Source organism: Lasioglossum baleicum, unplaced genomic scaffold (assembly GCF_051020765.1).
Source record: "Lasioglossum baleicum unplaced genomic scaffold, iyLasBale1 scaffold0021, whole genome shotgun sequence".
NCBI classification, from domain to species: Eukaryota; Metazoa; Arthropoda; class Insecta; order Hymenoptera; family Halictidae; genus Lasioglossum; species Lasioglossum baleicum.
In genome coordinates this window covers 3,881,166-3,899,537 of record NW_027469081.1, presented here as the reverse complement: position 1 = coordinate 3,899,537, position 18,372 = coordinate 3,881,166, and the positions used below count along the sequence as shown (strand labels likewise).

Below are 18,372 nucleotides of genomic sequence, written 5' to 3'. Positions count from 1 at the left end.
TCACAAGTAATCCAGCTCGCGATGAAGTTGAACGATGTTACCAAGAAAACCACTTTCTTGTTGCAAAAAACGAGTGGTTGCTTCCCCAGGTGGTTTCTTCAAACAGATGTTCAACTTTGTATTTATCTTTCTTGCAATCGCGTGTCTTTTAGCCACGATCATGATTCACAGAGGGCTATAATGCTAGAACAATTACGTTGCATGACTTATGTTCTTGCGTACCACGATGAAGGGTCGGCAATTATAAATGAATGCGTAGAAGCATTCATTTTCCTTTGCAATCGATCGACTACGTACAAGTAGTAATAAGACTAAATACAAAGCATGCAGCAGGTGAATATGGAATGCGAGACAATCAAAGCGACTGAAAACCGACTGGATTGATGTAAGTATGCCAAGAAAGTGAAGGTTGACCGTAGAGCTTGTGCAAGATCAATGTCAGAACTTGTCAGTGAGTTGCTCAAAACTAAGAATGTTCGGGATAGGTACTGACGATTTTGCAATCTCTCTAGCATCGATTTTCTTGAGGTTGACCGGTATTTGGACGTCCAAGAATCGACTCGAGCAATGCTCTCGAACTGTCGCTACATGTTTTACTATCGTAATGACATCTCTCTGTATTCTCATGGAGTGTTTGGATGTGATTCGTGGGGATCTGGACGCTGCTGTAAGTGTTTATGCAACTAATGTACTTTGATTGTGAATGGTGTCTAATTGTCGCAGTCAGTGCCGTAACGAGGGTATGAATCGCCTGTGGCAAGTGTCTAACTTGCGCCTCCCCGTAACCCAATAATGACAAAAGAATTAAAAATTTTAATGTAACAAGTTAAATTTTACTAACTGCAATATATTAAATACTATTAACCTCATCAAAATGAGTTGCCCGTGTATACAATAATGTATTTGTATGAATAAATAATGTACAGCCTAAATAAGAACAAATTTCTATTCATATTCAATGACGACAAAATAAAAGAAATACAAAACATAGGTATATGTTAAAATAATATAATGAAAACATAAAACAGTTCAGCATGTTTTATAAAGTAATATTTCTGCTTTTTTCATTTGCAAACACATCTATTATATCGTCATTGTAATTTAATGTTTTGGCAACATCTTTTTCCATTAAAATAATAGACATGTTCGCTCCTGTCCAATAGAAGAACGAAGGTACGATTTTACCATTTTTAATTTGCTGAACGAACGTTTGCCGGAAGCTGTTGTTACAGGCATTGTTATGAAAATCCTTAATTCTATGTCTAGATTTGGATACGTGTTTTGTAATGAGAGTTCGTAATTTTTTTGCAAGATTTCAAAAGCGTCCAAGCGACCCTCAACCGGGTCGGTATTCTTTGTTTTGCGCCCCAAACCCAGTTGCGCCCGTGACGGGCGCCTCTTTGGCCACGCCCTCGTTACGGTACTGGTCGCAGTCGTAACTCAATTCCGAATTCAGTTATTATGTACGAGATATTACTAGAGCGTGCTGAATAACGTATGCGTTCTGTTAGTGGATTTATATGATATTTTACTATGTCTATTTAATTGAATCATTGCATTCTTAATTTACATTTTGAACGTACACTTAAGAGTTTAGTGAGTACGTATTATTCTTCATAACATCCGCAGGGTCTACTATATGCACTTATCACTATTCTATGCACGACCAATGACCTATTCAAAGTGTGTGTGCTGGTGGCGTATAAGAAGGACTTTTTGGATTTACTGTCCCATCTACGACAACATTTTTTGGAATCGCAGTACGACACCAACGAGAAAACTATATTAGACGCATGTAAACGTACCTGCGCTATTTTCATCGGTTCCTTCACCTTCTTTACGCATGTGACTTTAATTGGCTACATGCTTGTCCCACTGTTTCGTAAGTCGACTGAATGTAGAATGAAACTTGTGTGACAGTGCGTACTAGAACGATCAACTTGTCGTGTGACATTTTTTAATTGCAGTAAGTATTGGGAAAAACGAATCGGACCGGCTCTTTCCGTACGCCTTGCCGGAGTCACCGCTCTATACCACACCATACTACGAGATAGCCTATTTTGTGCAGGTAGTATAATTATTACAAAAATTATTCTAGCAAAATCGTGAGTAATTGAATTTTTACGTACCCATCGAATCAGGCTATAATTACATATGAGATAGGTCTATGTCATTTTTGCGTCGACAATATTCTGTGCATCATGAATCTTCATGTAGCCACGCAATTTCGAATACTGCAGTACAGACTATCAAACCTGAAAAGTGATAATGTTGATGATGATCCAGTCACGCGTGTGCCAAGTGCCGCAGAGAATTCTTACATGACGTTCAAGAGATGTGTCCAGCAACACAAGATGCTTATTGCGTATTGCAACAAGCTTGAAGAAGTATTCAGTCTGATAGTGTTTTCGCAAATAATCATCTTTAGCGTGCTGATATGTGTGAATGGGTTGCAAATACTTGTGGTTAGTATGAATTAATACAATTTCTTTCTTGGTATCTTAAAGTTGAAATCATCCCAAAATGATTAAGAAACATATTTGACGTGACAATTCTACTTGAAGTCATTTACAAACCTGCAAAGTATATGCTCATATCTTGTTTAGGATAGTAATGTTGGCAGACGTTATACCGCTCTGCTTTTGCTTGTCACCTTTTTCGTTCAGCTGTTGATGTTCACTTATAGCTGCGACGGTTTAATTCAGGAAAGTCTGAAAGTAGCACCTGCAGTTTATAGTTCTCCGTGGGCTTACTTGCCTATGACTATATATGGAAAAATGTTGCGAAAAGACGTCGTACTAGTTATCATGAGATCTAGAGTTCCTTGTTGCCTAACAGCTAAAGGATTCTTCCCAATATCTTTGGAAACGTACACGAAGGTACGATGATAATTTCGTTTTAGTTATTAATTATTCGTGAGGCACATAAAATTTGAAACATGCGTACAAGTGCGATGTGAGTGATTACAATAATTTTCGCGGACACGATATTTGATATTTATAATTTAGAATGATCTTTCTCCATCAGCTATGCAAATATTGATATTCTCAAATGTTAAAATGAATTATCATTCCACATCATTTGATGCAGATCATCGAAAATATGTACAAGTAAAATGACGTGCTTTGCTTCTCGTAGGTGTGGACTACAGCTATGTCATACTTCACGCTGTTGAGACAGACGATGGATGATTTCAAATAGTCTTGATTCTCGTATATCTTTCCAAGATGTTAAGTTTTAGTATAATGAAAGAAATGTTGAACATTTTACTGTAAATGTTATGTGACTCGGTTCACTGTATCCTTATTAAAATATTTCGCATTGACTGTGTATGAATCTGTGTTACAACACCGTGCCCGCGAAAGTATCCACCAAATTTATAATAATTAGACTGCGGATGTTTATGCAATTTTAAGAAAGCGAAATAAAGTAGAATCTGATTTTCCGTGGTACATAGTAGCCTTTTTAGATCTGAAATAAACCAAAATCGTACTAAATTCTGTCATATTTTATATCCTAACACTTTTACAACATTTTCAAAAGCCATAGTTGCATAAATATCCGCAGTCCAATAATAATCATTATTACCTACGTACGTGCGGATGTCGTGAAAAATTGCATTTACGTTCCATTTTCCGGACCTGTAACTTCACAAGTAATCCAGCTCGCGATGAAGTTGAACGATGTTACGAAGAAAACCACTTTCTTGTTGCAAAAAACGAGTAGTTGCTTCACAAGGTGGTTTCTTCAAACATATGTTCAACTTTGTATTTATCTTTCTGTCAGTCGCGTGTCTTTTAGCCACGATCATGATTCACAGAGGGCTATAATGCTGGAACAATTACGTTGCATGGCTTATGGTCTTGCGTACCACGATGAAGGGACGCCAATTATAAATGCATGTGTAGATGCATGGTAATAGGTTTTTCATTTTCCCTTGCAATCGAACCTGTACGTGCAAGTAGTAATAAGACTAAATACAAAGTATACAGCAGTTGAATATGGAATGCGAGCCAATCAAAGGGACTGGAAAACGACTGAATTGATGTAAGTGTGCCAAGAAAACGAAGGTTGACCGTAGCATGTGCAAGATCAATGTCAGAACTTGTTAGTGAATTGCTCATAACTGAATATGTTCGGGATAGGTTCCGACGATTTTGCACTCTCTCTAGCATCGATTTTCTTGAGGTTGACCGGTATTTGGACGTCCAAGAACCGAATCGAGCTATGTTGTCGAACCTTCGCTGCATGTTATAGTATCTTCATGGTATCTCTCTGTGTTTTCGTGCTGTCGTTAGATTTCATTCGCGGGGGTCTGGACGCTGGTGTAAGTGTTTACGAATCTCATGTACTTCGATGGTGAAAGGCGTCTAATCCTCGCAAATCGTAACTCAGTTCGGAATTCGGAGTTCGGTATGCGTGCATTTGTGTTTGCGATAAATGAGAAATGTTTACGATTGAAATTACAGTAGGACTTCGATTAACCCTTTGCGGTCCTATGTCGACTGTGACTCGACATCGCATTTCGTTCTGGCACGTCCTATGTCGAGTGTCACTCGGAAAAATTTTTTTTGTTTTTTTATTCTTCATTTTCGTCTTATATTATAATTATAAATGCTTTTCAAAGTAAACGGTACCAAGTGAATAAGCGACTGTGGCGAAATCTGTGCGGACCGGCTGGTACGAAATTGCGAATTCCGCGCGGACCGCAAAGGGTTAGTATTGGTAAATTACAGCCCGATGGATAATCGAGACCGGAGGGACATAATTAAAATGTACATTTTTTATTTTTGAAAATTTATTTCCCTTCATGGTATAATCATATTTAAACGCATATTTGTTTATAATCGGGATCTGGTTAATCGAGGGCCTACTGAATATACAATTGTTAGTGTGGATTTAGATGATTTTTTACTATCTCATTACGTTTCTAATTAAATTGAACCATTGCATTCTTAAATTACATTTTGAAGGTACGCTTAAGGGTTCAGTGAGTACGCATTATGGTTCATAATATCCGCAGGATCTTCTGTATGCACTTGTCAATATCCTATGCACGTTCAATGATCTGTTCAAAATGTGTGTGATGTTCGTGTATAAGAAGGAATTTTTGGTTTTACTGGTCCATTTACGACGACATTTTTTGGAGGCAGACTATGACACCTACGAGAAAACGATAGTAGACGCATGCAGAAGTAGCTGTGCGATTTTCGTCAGTTTCTTCACCTTCTTTTCGCATATGACATTAGTTGGCTACGTCCTAGGCCCACTGATTGGTAAGTCGACTCAATGCGTAGTTAAACGTGTAACAGTTTGTACTAGTCTAGTATTTTAATTGTAGTAAGCATTGGGAAAAACGAATCGGAAAGGATGTTTCCATTTAACTTGCCGAAGGTGCCGTTCTACACTACACCATACTTCGAAATAACGTTCTTTGTGCAGGTATTATCGTGTCTTCCTTATTACGAGAATGATTGTAGCAAATTATTGAAAATCGTGAGTAATTGAATGTTCACCTACCCATCGAAACAGGTTCTACTCATATATCAGTCTGGTCTTTGTCATTTTTGTTTCGACAATATTCTGTGCATCATGAATCTTCATGTGGCCACACAATTTCGAATACTGCAGTACAGACTATCAAACCTGAAGTGTGAGGATGTTGTTGAAGATTCGGCCTCGCGAGTGCCAAGTGCCACAGAGAATTCTTACATGATGTTCAAGAAATGTGTCCAACAGCACAAGAGGCTTATTGCGTTTTGCAACAAGCTTGAAGAAGTGTTCAATCTGATAGCGTTGGCGGAAGTATTCATCTTTAGCATGCTGATATGTCTCAGTGGGTTTCAAATGCTTATGGTTAGTACAAGTAAAATGTTGTATTTGGTGTTTTTACTATATTACAGTAAATCCGCATTTACTGTCAAACAGCCGTGACCTGCACGGACAGTGATCGTTTAGGGACATTATTTTTTATGACCGCGTCTACCGCGCCGGGACTTCAATAGAGAGCCGAACATAGAGAAGGACAGAATGAAATACGGATCGCGGTGGCCGAAGCATGTCGCCGTCGTCGGCACAGTTCAAAGACCTGCGTTGTCGCTGTCCATCCTTGCGCCCGAGACTTTCATCGTCGATTAAATCACTGAATATAATTGAGATTACATCCTGTATGGTGTCATTTTAATCGGAGAAATGCCAGAAATATGTTAGTGAAAGTCCCATAAAAAAATGAAAATTAGGAAGTTCGAACATTCGATTTATGGTGTCAATAAGGGGGTCTTTTCCAGCAGACGACGCTCGCGCGTGAACACTCACACATCGCTAGAGTACACTCACACACCGCTAGACCACGTATACGTACGCGAGGATTGCAAGGGTTCGGGAATCCACTTCTGATTTCTCGATAATGCAAAGACGGGGTTTTTTAGTAGTCAAAATCGCTAGATGAAAGATCAATCTAGTGCGCTGTTTGCCTCAAAAGGCCTTCTTTTACGTTTCCGAGCAATGGTTTTGCAATATTCGGCTGCATGTTGCACGTCGGAGAGACTAGTACGCCGGCGTGACTGCAGCGCCATCTGACGGGCAACATGCAGCCAAATATTGCAAAACCATTGCTCGAAAACGTAAAAGAAGGCCTTTTGAGGCAAACAGCGCACTAGATTGATCTTTCATCTAGCGATTTTGACTACTAAAAAACCCCCTCTTTGCATTATCGAGAAATCAGAAGTGGATCCCGGACTCTTGCAATCCTCGCGTACGTATACGTGGTCTAGCAGTGTGTGAGTGTACTCCAGCGATGTGCGAGTGTTCACGCGCGAGCGTCGTCTGCTGGAAAAGAACCCCTTGCGACGTGCGACGCGAATCGCGCCGCGCAATTGCGCAAACTATTATAATTTGCAAACCGGAATGAGTTGGGACGAGTACGTTGCAGGATCTTTTAGGGAAAACGTTGCTGAAAATGTACCACTTTATTAGAGCATCCAATTTTTTTAACTTTTTAACTTGTCTCTTGTCAAAGGTGAAAGACTTTGACGGATCTCTTCAGTTCACAGAGTATTTTCTTTTTTAAAGTTATTAACAAAAATTTTTAATTCCAAGTAAATATAGACGCGTATACTGTCCATAAAAAATGAGCTCATAATGTTCACTAGGTTTTCCGAGGCATCGTAACGAAAAAAAGGAATTTTTTCGGTGAAAAACGGTATCTGAAAAAGTTTGATCTTTGAATGCTTATTGTAACGAGAGTTTTTAATAATTTTAATTAATATTATCGTTTAAGAATGTAATGGACATTTAAGAAACATTGTACATTGGCCGACAGTGGAGTGGGCAGGCACATGACAGCGATCGCACAGGCGACCCCGGACAGTAAATGCGGATTTACTATAAGTGGATCCATAGTTGCAAATTTGGTTTTTCCATTACTTGGAAAAATGCATTTTTACCCAACGAAAATCTGTATAACTGAAACTAATCCGCAAGAAACAAACTACAATAAAAATTTCAAGTTAAATCGAGATTACCCATTCACAAGTATCTCTACTTAGTATCAATTCGCTTCTATTTTTCAAACCTGAAGTCGCCTTAATTAAATATTCAAGGAAGATCCTCTACAAACCTACAAAGTATATGCTCATCTCATGTTCAGGCAACTACAGTTGGCAGACGTTGCACTTTTCTATTTTTCTTTGCGACCTGCTCCGTTCAGCTGCTGATGTTCACCTATAGCTGCGACGGTTTGATTCAGGAAAGTCTGAATGTAGCAACAGCAGCTTACAGTTCACCGTGGTCTTACTCGCCTATGAATAAATATGGAAAAATGTTGCGAAAGGACGTCATACTAGTTATCATGAGATCCAGAGTTCCTTGTTGCTTAACAGCCAAAGGATTCTTCCCTGTATCTTTGCAAACGTACACGAAGGTACGAAAAATTATAAAAAAAAGCGCCATCTACATCAAAAATAATTTTAATCGACCTATAAAGCTTACCACTTTTCTGAAGACGTAATGTCATTTAGAGCTGCAGAAATAAAATTGAATCAACTTCAAAAGAAATTTGAATGAACGATATAAAATCGATGTGAATTATTCCAATCATTTTCATGAACAGATTAATTCTCGATCCGCTACGGAAATTTTGATATTCCAAATATTATTGCAGGTATGGAGTACAGCTGTCTCATACTTCACGCTGTTGAGACAAACGATGAACGACCTCGAAAATTCGTAATTCTACTACATCGTTCGAAGATGTACGAAAAGCAAGATTTGTACAAAATTTATAGACAATACTATATTCTAAACAATTACAGGTTTAACTGCATGCAATCTATTAATAACACAGTGTTTCGAGCGAAACCCTCACGAACGCCGGAGAAAAATGGTAAATAAAGCGTTTAATCTTTTCAGTATTGTAAATAAAAACACTTACCGAATAAAATATATGAAGAAAACACTTTATCTATCAGTTATTTCGCAGTATGTCCCCCAGTGTCGCGTCACGAAAGCCGCTCTTTCCACAGAAGCTACAATTCCTTTTGTTCTTCCCAAGGAAGGCCATTCTTTTGTCGTCAGAAAAGAGCCTTTCTTTATCAAAAAGTGGTGTTTGATCGGCGACCAGCGTTCGACGTAACGGCTATATCCCCTGAATCGTGAATAACTCATCCGTCCCTTGCACAGCTGCGTTATTCAAAAGTAGCAATTGCGGTTGCACGTGATCGGACCGCCCTCTTGCTATAAAGACTGAATTAAGAATGAATACAGAGCGCATAATAGACGAATAAAGTATGACTCACAGATCAAAGAAAAATCGCCAGACTCGAAATCCGAAATCGAGATATTCGAATGCGGCTATTCGAAATTCGCCATGGGCTTAAAGCATGGCAAAGGTTTTTCTATCGTTCTATCAGCTATCTTGATGAAGTGTGTCGGAATTTGGTTCGCGGATAATCCTTTCGAACAACGTTTGAGGAATGGTACGCTAATCTACACTGTGATTGCTATTGTTTTTGGTGTGTGGGTGCAGGCGGAGGACCTTTTTCACACGTGGGATGACTTCGGTGTAAGTGTGTGCCAATTATTTATGTACTTGTTCCACGAGAGCTTATGCATTTTACACATTCGTCGCACCAAATTTTATCAAACTTGATCTAGGTTACTATTTTTGAGTAAGTGCAATTTTTGAAATTTATAATAATTGTGCTCATGGTGATGAAAGTGGCCTATAAGTCGTGTATTTCTTATTTCAAGATATTTAAAGGAAAAGGATATTAACACTAAATGAATTCCATATAATGTTGAAATAACAAACACTATGTAACGGGTCATTGTTGACGATATTGTAAAAATTGCATTGAATTAATTCAGTTTAAAATAATGTGATGTGAAATGTCATTTCTTTGTTCAATTTTGATTTTCACCACTTTCATAATTATGGGCACATATAATGATTGAAAGTTGAATTTGAATTCAAGTAGTCGTTTTTATTGCAGGCTCGAACGTATATCGCGTGCAACATTATGTGCCTGAACATCGCGTTGCTCAAGATATTCATTATATCCTTGCATAAAAAGAAATTTCTAGGTTTGGTCGAGTACATGGACAGAAACTTTTGGCACTCGAACTATGCACCATATGAGCAAATGATCTTTCTTAGTTGGAAACGCGTCTGCACTTACTTTATCTGCATCTTTACTTTCTTCACGGAGGCCTCCATTATGGGTTATGCGATCAGGCCAATTGTAGGTAAATCAACAAACCATCTAACTATAACGTAATTTTTTAATTCATTCTAATTTGAATTTACGAGCGAAATTTTTAATTAATTCTTCGAATACTTTCTGTTTTAGCAAATGTTGGCAGAAATGACTCGGACAGGATACTTCCGTTCAATATGTGGATCAATTTGCCGTGGACTTTGACGCCATACTTCGAAATAACTTTTGTGTTGCAGGTGATTATTAATTTCCTGAAAAAAATATTATTAATGGACTGCGGATCTTTATGTAAAATAAAAAATATTTGCATTGATTGCAAGATATTGGAGCCAAGTAAACATGTCTTTCTTCTTTTAATTATCTTATTAAGGTGAAACTAATACACTGGTGGCCTTAAATCTTTTTAATATGTCCACTGTTTTAAGTTGTACGTACCCGTTTTTGTCATAAATGTATAAAATCCGCAGTCTAATTATTAATGTATCACGTGTGACCAACTTCTCCAACTAGAGCCAGAGAACCCCCACTACCACTGCGACGGTCCTCCCACTTCCGACCAACCCGTGTGCCATAATGATGGGCATGATTCCCCACTCTTCCACCTCCGTTCAGCATCCAAGTAGATGGGGCAAGCCGGAGAGAAGAGTGGGGATGGAAGCCACCAGTTCGTCTCCCCTGATAAAATCATTTTCTCTTAAGAAGGATTGATATTTTTTATAAATCACAATACTCAAGTCCATCGGAGATCACTTAAATTTTTCCAAAAAATGCTTGTGTCTCAAAAACACATAAAATATTTCCTAACATAGTACATATAATATAATTTGTTTTAAACTTACGTACTTCGATCTTAAAATGGAAACTCTTGATACACAATTTTCTTTTGATTTAAGCAGATGATTCGGTGAAGATGAAACACTTTTCATTGTTTTCCCTACACTTCGTTATTTTATTCAGGTCCTATCTCTGTATCACGTGGGCGTATGTTACATTTGCTGCGACAATTTCCTGTGCATCATGAACCTGCACGTAGCCGGCCAGTTTCGCATATTGCAAAACAGATTGAAGAACATTCATAGATCACAAAGCGCCGATTACAAACACGAAAAATGGAACGACCGTGCGCTGCAGTCGCAGGAGAAACAGTACTACACATTCAAAAGTTACGTGCAGCAACATCAAGCGCTCATTGCGTACTGCGCCGAGCTTGAACACATCTTCAGTCCGATCGTACTTGCGCAAGTGCTGACATTCAGCTTGCTGATTTGTTTCGTGGGATATCAAGCGATTTTGGTCAGTATGACTATCAAGTTTCCGCTTAGAATGTCTTGCTATGCACTACCGGCTAAGAGTTTGGAATCACGGTGTAAATTCAGAGAGACAGGATATTTCTAAGAAAAACTGGATGCCTTTAGAGCAAGCAAGCAAGATTTATTCGTCAAGAAACTTACGAGCAGCATGTTTTACAGTTTGTATTTTCTTTTTATCTTATTCATTAAAAAACCTCTTTTATATTTAATAACAGCTTGACATATTCAGGGCATCCCGGCCATTAGTTTTTCGAATGTTTCTAATTTGATATTTTTCCGTGCTTCCATGCTTCTTGTAGAAGTTGCCAAAGATGTCCCTTTTTTCAAAAGTGCATTTCGAGCATTGTTTTACACTCGGTGTATAAAAGATACAATAGCATTATGGACATAAGAAATTGCTAATAACTCTACTGCGGATCTTTATGCATTTATCAAGAAATTAGTGGGGCGAAATATAAAACAGTGATAGATTGGATAAATTCAAGAATATCGTAATGTTGTTTTTAACGTAACAAAATCATTAAGGGATGAAATTACTTTTTATTTTATTTGTGCTTCCCAAAAAATATGCAGAATATTTTTATTTTGCATAAAGATCCGCAGTCTACTAATAACGATGGATCATTTCAAAATTTATCGGTATATTCGATTTTTACAATAAACAGCAAGTGATTTCAAACTTTTGGCCAGTAATGTATTGTTGAAACTAATTAGATTATGGTACATACATTGTAGGCAGATGTACCGATAACGAGGCGTATTATATTTGTAAACCTTTTGACGTCGAGTATGTGTCAGCTGTTAATGTTCACGTACAGTTGTGATTGCTTGATACGCGAAAGTGCAGCAATAGCCACAGCTGCGTACGCAGTCCCGTGGATGAAGTTCTCCATGGATAAATTTGGAAAACAGCTTCGAAGGGATTTGCAATTTGTTGTGATGAGAACGACGCGGCCTTGCTGTCTAACTGCGAACAAATTTTTTGCAGTTTCACTGGAAACTTACACGAGCGTAATTATGAATAATTTTGTTTCCTATTAACATATTCCAAATCCAAATTGTGCATAGAATTTTGTTTAATTTTATGTTAGAAATTTTGAAGAACATCAGAATTTTGTTTCATTGAGTAGTCTAAGTCTAAGTGATTAAAAAATGCTAGGAAATACAATTTCACAGAATTTGGGACGATTTTTATTCATTTGAGATCTACAAAGACTACTACCACTGAAAATAACATTTCACGTGATTCCACTTTCTTAAAATTTGCCTACAAAAATTGAAAATTGAATAAGCATTCGCAGTTTAGTGATTAGTAAACAGTGGACTTTGGCAAAGTTTGCTTCCCGAATAAATCCGTGTCAGTAGATTAGAAAATGTTATTGAATTCCATAAAATTTTATATTCCACTATTTTTCAGACTTGTACTAGAAAATTTATTAGAAAATTTCCATTAGAAAATATATATTCAATTCATTAGAGTAAGTTTATAGATTTGTGAATCACAAATACCTAGGGCGTGATCGTGTTTCTGTATTGCAGGTACTGAGCACTGCAATGTCATACTTCACACTGTTAAAACAAAACTCTTCTCACGAAATGGGATTGTAATATTTTCTGCATCACTGTTATACATCCAGTTGTGCTGTATATTCTATGTAAATATACAAATTAGGTATGAAGTTATAAGAATTATAAAATATAGATATATGATATTATATGTACAATAGATATGATATGGAATTTGGCAGGCATGAGTTTTTTAATTTTTAATGTACGTGTAAATAAACACATTTTAGTTACCTCCATGATTTTTACGTGCACGTTCTTTCACTGAAAGTTTGTCACACACTACCACGATGTCAAAGGAAACTTTATTCCGCGAAGTCAACAATTCTCTTTCGTCATCGAATCCATCCGTCGTGTTTTAGACTATCCCCTGCATACTTCAGCGTCTCTATACGCCATTTTGAGAAGTATCAATTAGGGTTCGACATGCATCGTGTTATTTATTCAAGCACCATATTGAAGATCAAAGATCAAATAAAACCGAAACTTTCAGTAACACTAGATGAAGGCGTACTATATATTATTCTAACTTCGAATGTACTTCAGCACGTCATCAATATTTCCAACAACAACCCTACGTCTCCTGCAGTCCCTTTTTCATATTCCCAAGTATCATATCGTACAGTTTTTTTATCGTGGCATAGAGTGTGTAGTTCATTTTAATGTGTGTAAAAAGTAGTGTGTGTGTGTACAAAGAAGAAATAAAAATAGTTGTGATAAATGTATGACCAAGAAATAAAAGATGAAAATCATTGTGGATACGATAGAACAATATAACACGTCCCCAATTTACAACAAAAGCTCTCGCACATCGTCTACAACTAACAAATGCCAATTCCGATTCAATATTGCGAACGATGTGACTAGATGTGAATAGATTTCGTGATTATGAATAAACTACGGTTCTCTATAGAAATAGCATTATAATTGCATCAAACTGTATAGCATTTGTCCGTCATAATCGAACCTTAACAATCATCCCCACCTTCTGATGATCGTAGTTGACAGCTGGCGTGCGCGATTCCACTTCTGTCAGCGATGTGGCGAAGGGCGAGGACAATTGTGAGGCGAGAGAGGAACAAAAGCGGAACATTTCTACAGTGGGTGTACCAAAGTATTCGTACACCTTCTAAAAACGAATAACTTTTCCAAAATTGGACCCAACAGTTTCATTGAGACGTTAGTCACGATTTTTAAATTTTTTATCTGTGCCGGTGAAATGAAAATTTGCTGGGTCGAACTTTGAAAAGGTTATTCGATTTTAAAAGGTGTACGAATACTTTGTACACCCACTGTATATACAGTATATACAGGTGTCTCAAAATTCCTTCAACATCCGGAAATGTGAGGTGCCTGAGATTATTTGAAGCAACATTTTCCTTTGCAAAAATGACGTCCGCAAGATTTTTTTTAATATTCTGAAAATTGACAGGATTAAAGAAAAAATTGCACAAGTAAACATGAAAAGCATCGATGACTGTGTGCCCACACGGCGATAGACGAACATTCAGTAATCGATGTAAACTCTGAACAGGATTCTGCTTATTATAAATGTTTTTAGAATCCAAGACTTTCGGTTTTCTGTGCAAGTCAAGTAACTGGTGACTACCTGTCTATCATAAAATAAGGATCGGGCGCGACCGCGGGGCCTTGGCTGCGGCCGCGAGCTCTCAATCATGGTTGGGAGGAATCGGTCTCGGTCGTAAGGGTTTTCCCGTAATAAACACGAATTTTTGGGAAAAATGGCTATATTTCCCTGTCCAGAGAACGTCAGTATCTCTCCTATAATGTAGGTGTGTATTCAGTGCATGGATGTGTGTACAAAACTGAAACGATGTATTTATAACTAGAAGTGTAAATAAGTCTCTAATCAAGTGTGTATGTTTGTAAATATATGAGGTTTTTATTTTAGTGTCGGTTTCAGTTCATTTTGTGACTAAAAACGCTAGTAACTTTAATTTCCGCGGAAATGCTTCTTCTCTCTAAAATCACATTAATGTAAATGACTATAAAAAGTTTTAAAAAATTTTGTTGTGCTCCAAATTACCATAAATTTAAAGATTGAAGTCTCCCGGTTACAACGACTCCATACAAGTTGCAATAGGAAGCTGCGTTTGATCACTATGATTTTTTATCAGCTAGATTGGCGTTTGGGCCCACTGTGCGGCGCGCCAACTGTTAGCTCGTGCTCTGATTGGTCCGTGTTTTTCAAAATCAAAATGTTGCTTCAAATGATCTCAGGAACCTTCAATTTCTGGATGTTGAAGGAATTTTGAGACACCCTGTATAATAGATTGGCACTGATCAACCATAATATCGCTCTATCGACACTGATTTCGAAGCAACTGTTAACTATCTTCGGAGTAATTAAACACGATGAAGAAGTCCACCGATTTTACTATAAACTTAATGATCCCGTTTATGAAGTATTTTGGTTTCTGGATGGTAACCGGACGCGAGAAAATATTCAGTGGTATTATAATATTTATTACGTACATCCAGCTAATTTATCTGTTCAGTATTGTGGCGTATGATGCTATGTTCTTGAGTCCAGATTTCAGCGTGAGTATACGAACTTCTTCAGCAGATACAATCAGATACACCTATTTAGTTTATTGTTATCTAAATGATTAGTCCACACTGTAATCTTTCATTGTTTATAGACACAACTCTACAACATGATCAACGCTGTATCAATATTCAACAGCCTCTTCAAGCTGATCGCTATACATCCATCCAAACGGAAATTTTTTAACTTGATTCTCCATTTGCAACATGAATTCATAGACTCGGAATACACTGAACACGAGAGGAGAATGTTGCTGGCTTGCCAAAGGACTGCCAAGATTTTCATCTGGAGTTTTACCATCCTTGTACATGTAACGGTATTAGGCTACGCCGCGATCCCATTTTTTGGTAAATCGTTTTTCAAATATCTTCGTTAAAGTTTCAGTTGATCCTCAATCCTAAATGCTAATTGTTTTGTTATTACAGAAAATATAGGCAGGAACGAGTCGGATAGACTGCTTGTTGGGAACATATGGATGAGCGTAATTCCCTTTTCACCGTATTACGAGATCGTGTATATTATTCAGGTACGACTATTTAATTTTGTTTGTTCAACAGTTCGTGTTCGTTGGAAATAAATCATTAACCCTCTGCGCTCGGAGTTATTTTTATTCAAGAAGGAAAATTTTCTTCTGATCCTAGAATATTTCCATTTTATTGGATTTTTGTTATTCTGTTCATATGAAACTGATCTGATTTACACGTACAATACTTGAAATGTTTAGTAAGCTATTAAGTACAAATTTGATAATGTACAACATAGTTTAAATAATGGTGTATCAATTTTTAGTGGCACCTCAGAGTTGCCACTCGAGTGCAAAGGATTAATAGTCTTGGTAGCCAGAAAAACTTTCCTGTGTAAACATTTAAAAAACATTTAAATAGTGGAAATGAAAGCCTAGCTAGAATATTATTTATTTTTATGGAATATTCACGCGTTTACAAAGTGAGAATAGATAAAATAATGTTTGCTACCCCTTGATCGATCAAGAGTTAATTACATTTCAAATGTCCAAACCCTCTTGCAATCCATAAATTTGAATCTGTTTCAGTGCAGATCGTTTGCTTGATCAAGATCGGCGTGGTCTACCACAGCTACGATAATTTTCAGTGCCTGATGAACCTACACGTAGCCACGCAATTTCGTATTCTGCATCATAGACTCGAGAGTCTGGAGAGTAGGTACTGTTCAGAGAGATTCGTTCAAATGTCTTCAAATTCACACTCGAACGATTCGAATTATGGTGCTGACTGCTACGCCACGTTCAAGACATATATTCAACAGCATAAGGCTCTTCTGGCATATTGTAAAAAGCTTAACGAAGTGTTTAATATTTATGCTTTAGGACAAGTTATATTATTTACCCTGATACTCTGTCTTGACGCGTATCAGCTGCTAATGGTTAGTATACTTATTGTTTCATCTGATTGTACTAGAATCAGACACTCCCTAAGCTAATAAATGAGATATATGTACATTTTACAGGCAGATGCACTGCCGTCGAAAAAAATGACTTTTGCATCTCACATGCTCGGCTGCTTGGCGCAATTGTTAATGTTCACGTACAGCTGCGATCGTTTAATCGAAGAGAGCTTGAAAGTGGCCGAGTGGGCATATGGAATTCCATGGACATATTTTCCAATGAATAAACATGGAAAAATGATGCGGAACGATCTGCTATTTCTTCTCGTTAGGTCCAGTGAACCTTGTTACATCAGCGCCTACAAATTTTTTCCTGTTTCCCTCCAGACCTATACTACGGTAATCGATGCAATGCATTTATCCAGTCGGTTGGATTCTCGAAGAAATCATAAAGGGTGTCTCAAAATTCCTTCAACATCCGGAAATGGGAGATTCCTGAGATCACTTGAAGCGACATTTTCCTTTGCAAAAATGGCGCCCGCGCCTTCGTTAAAGAGTTATTCATGAAAAACACGGACCAATCAGAGCGCGGCTAGAACAGTCCGATTCGGCGACAGGTCCCGCATAGCGTGGCGTCGCCGTTGGCCGAGCCAGAATCAATGCGATGTATCCGCGCTCTGATTGGTCCGTAGTTTTTCGTTAATAACTCCTAAACAAAGCCGCGGACGTCATTTTTGCAAAGGTAAATGTCGCTTCCAATGATCTCAGAAACCTTCCATTTGTGGACGTTGAAGGAATTTTGAGACACCCTGTATTGGTTTGGCAAGAAAGTAATTTCGGTATTTTAAGGTGAAATGAAACCCAATTTTGGGAAAATTTTGAAGTTTTATCAGCGCAGAGTTATAAAGCTACCAGAAAATATTTTACTGGTTAAAGTTCATTGCTTGAATAGAAAAATTAGCATATTTATTTCACCTTGAAATACCGAAATTACTTTCTTGCCAACCGAATAGTTTCGAAAGCTATCGAATATAAAAAATCTTACGAAAAAAATTGATGTTTGAAAATTGGTATTTCTGCTTGTTGCAGGTAATAAGTACTGGAGTATCGTACTTTACACTGTTGAAGAATTCGAATGACGCTGAAACGTGAACATGTTTCGTCCCCGTTCTGTAAAGTACTGTTGTATAAACTGATGACATTTTAAACAGACGAGTGTATAGTTTAATAAAATTCAAGAACATATTATAATTGCAGATATGTAGAGTTCCATTATTGTAGAAAATTAGTATGATCAATCGTGCGTTCACATATTGAGACTTTTCAGTAGAGAGCGACCGAACCACCCCATCGACGAGTATGAGAAGCAGGCATTTTTCAGATCGCTAGTTCTACGTTACCCCCACGTTATCTTCCACTTTGAATTTGTTCACGGATACGAAATACGATATAATAAAAAATGTTGGTTCTGACCGAAAAAGACATTCGTTATAATAAGCGTTGTTCTGTTTGTTGTCGTGGCAGTTTTTCATATGAGAGCGTATGAAGAGTAATTTTGTTCCATTCAAATGTCCTTTTTACGAAGGTTTCAATGAGATATTGAGCATAAAACTTGAAATATGCCACATCTCATTTAAACAAATAAATAATTAAGTAAATAGATGTAGGAGAGTCTACAATTGAGTCAAAACAACTCTGCATTAGGGCTGTTCGAGTACTCGCAAAATGCGAGCCGAGCTAAGCTCGACTCGATTGGTCGAGTCGAGTCGAGTACTCGCACGAAGCGAGCGGCTCGCACGATGCGAGTAGCTCGCATCGATGCAAGCTACCCGCATCGAAGCGAGCTACT

General features: G+C 37.6%; 4 protein-coding genes across 4 annotated transcripts; all 4 read left to right on the top strand.

Annotated features, from left to right (window-relative positions):
- Nucleotides 1-317: 317 nt before the first annotated feature.
- LOC143219260 (odorant receptor 10-like) lies at nucleotides 318-3,201 on the top strand. The gene is made up of 7 exons (XM_076445264.1): nucleotides 318-667; nucleotides 1,630-1,882; nucleotides 1,968-2,068; nucleotides 2,142-2,469; nucleotides 2,533-2,545; nucleotides 2,624-2,879; nucleotides 3,139-3,201. Exons 1-7 carry the CDS (start codon nucleotides 473-475, stop codon nucleotides 3,199-3,201), a joined length of 1,209 nt encoding a protein of 402 aa, XP_076301379.1. The 5' UTR covers nucleotides 318-472.
- A 426-nt stretch (nucleotides 3,202-3,627) lies between these two features.
- LOC143219259 (odorant receptor 49b-like) lies at nucleotides 3,628-8,008 on the top strand. The gene is made up of 5 exons (XM_076445263.1): nucleotides 3,628-4,327; nucleotides 5,024-5,276; nucleotides 5,342-5,442; nucleotides 5,533-5,919; nucleotides 7,649-8,008. Exons 1-5 carry the CDS (start codon nucleotides 4,133-4,135, stop codon nucleotides 8,006-8,008), a joined length of 1,296 nt encoding a protein of 431 aa, XP_076301378.1. The 5' UTR covers nucleotides 3,628-4,132.
- An 846-nt stretch (nucleotides 8,009-8,854) lies between these two features.
- LOC143219289 (odorant receptor 13a-like) lies at nucleotides 8,855-13,199 on the top strand. The gene is made up of 6 exons (XM_076445305.1): nucleotides 8,855-9,061; nucleotides 9,492-9,744; nucleotides 9,849-9,952; nucleotides 10,674-11,009; nucleotides 11,762-12,037; nucleotides 12,566-13,199. The coding sequence occupies exons 1-6, from the start codon at nucleotides 8,867-8,869 to the stop codon at nucleotides 12,632-12,634; spliced, it is 1,233 nt and encodes a 410-aa protein (XP_076301420.1). The 5' UTR covers nucleotides 8,855-8,866; the 3' UTR covers nucleotides 12,635-13,199.
- A 1,769-nt stretch (nucleotides 13,200-14,968) lies between these two features.
- LOC143219258 (odorant receptor 10-like) lies at nucleotides 14,969-17,792 on the top strand. Its single transcript, XM_076445261.1, has 6 exons — nucleotides 14,969-15,154; nucleotides 15,256-15,508; nucleotides 15,587-15,687; nucleotides 16,218-16,562; nucleotides 16,647-16,922; nucleotides 17,613-17,792. Exons 1-6 carry the CDS (start codon nucleotides 14,969-14,971, stop codon nucleotides 17,673-17,675), a joined length of 1,224 nt encoding a protein of 407 aa, XP_076301376.1. The 3' UTR covers nucleotides 17,676-17,792.
- The last annotated feature ends 580 nt before the right edge of the window (nucleotides 17,793-18,372 follow it).

Excerpts from the sequence above, each read along its gene's own strand:
- LOC143219259 (XM_076445263.1), top strand. The coding sequence starts at position 4,133 with ATGTTCGGGATAGGTTCCGACGATTTTGCACTCTCTCTAGCATCGATT. Across the intron at positions 4,328-5,023 it reads GCGGGGGTCTGGACGCTGGT|GATCTTCTGTATGCACTTGT; the intron begins GTAAGTGTTTAC and ends TAATATCCGCAG. Across the intron at positions 5,920-7,648 it reads ACAGTAAATCCGCATTTACT|GCAACTACAGTTGGCAGACG; the intron begins GTCAAACAGCCG and ends TCTCATGTTCAG.
- LOC143219260 (XM_076445264.1), top strand. The coding sequence starts at position 473 with ATGTTCGGGATAGGTACTGACGATTTTGCAATCTCTCTAGCATCGATT. Across the intron at positions 668-1,629 it reads GTGGGGATCTGGACGCTGCT|GGTCTACTATATGCACTTAT; the intron begins GTAAGTGTTTAT and ends TAACATCCGCAG. Across the intron at positions 1,883-1,967 it reads CATGCTTGTCCCACTGTTTC|TAAGTATTGGGAAAAACGAA; the intron begins GTAAGTCGACTG and ends TTTTAATTGCAG.
- LOC143219258 (XM_076445261.1), top strand. The coding sequence starts at position 14,969 with ATGAAGAAGTCCACCGATTTTACTATAAACTTAATGATCCCGTTTATG. Across the intron at positions 15,509-15,586 it reads CGCCGCGATCCCATTTTTTG|AAAATATAGGCAGGAACGAG; the intron begins GTAAATCGTTTT and ends TTGTTATTACAG. Across the intron at positions 16,923-17,612 it reads CCCTCCAGACCTATACTACG|GTAATAAGTACTGGAGTATC; the intron begins GTAATCGATGCA and ends TGCTTGTTGCAG.
- LOC143219289 (XM_076445305.1), top strand. The coding sequence starts at position 8,867 with ATGGGCTTAAAGCATGGCAAAGGTTTTTCTATCGTTCTATCAGCTATC. Across the intron at positions 11,010-11,761 it reads TGGGATATCAAGCGATTTTG|GCAGATGTACCGATAACGAG; the intron begins GTCAGTATGACT and ends CATACATTGTAG. Across the intron at positions 12,038-12,565 it reads CACTGGAAACTTACACGAGC|GTACTGAGCACTGCAATGTC; the intron begins GTAATTATGAAT and ends TCTGTATTGCAG.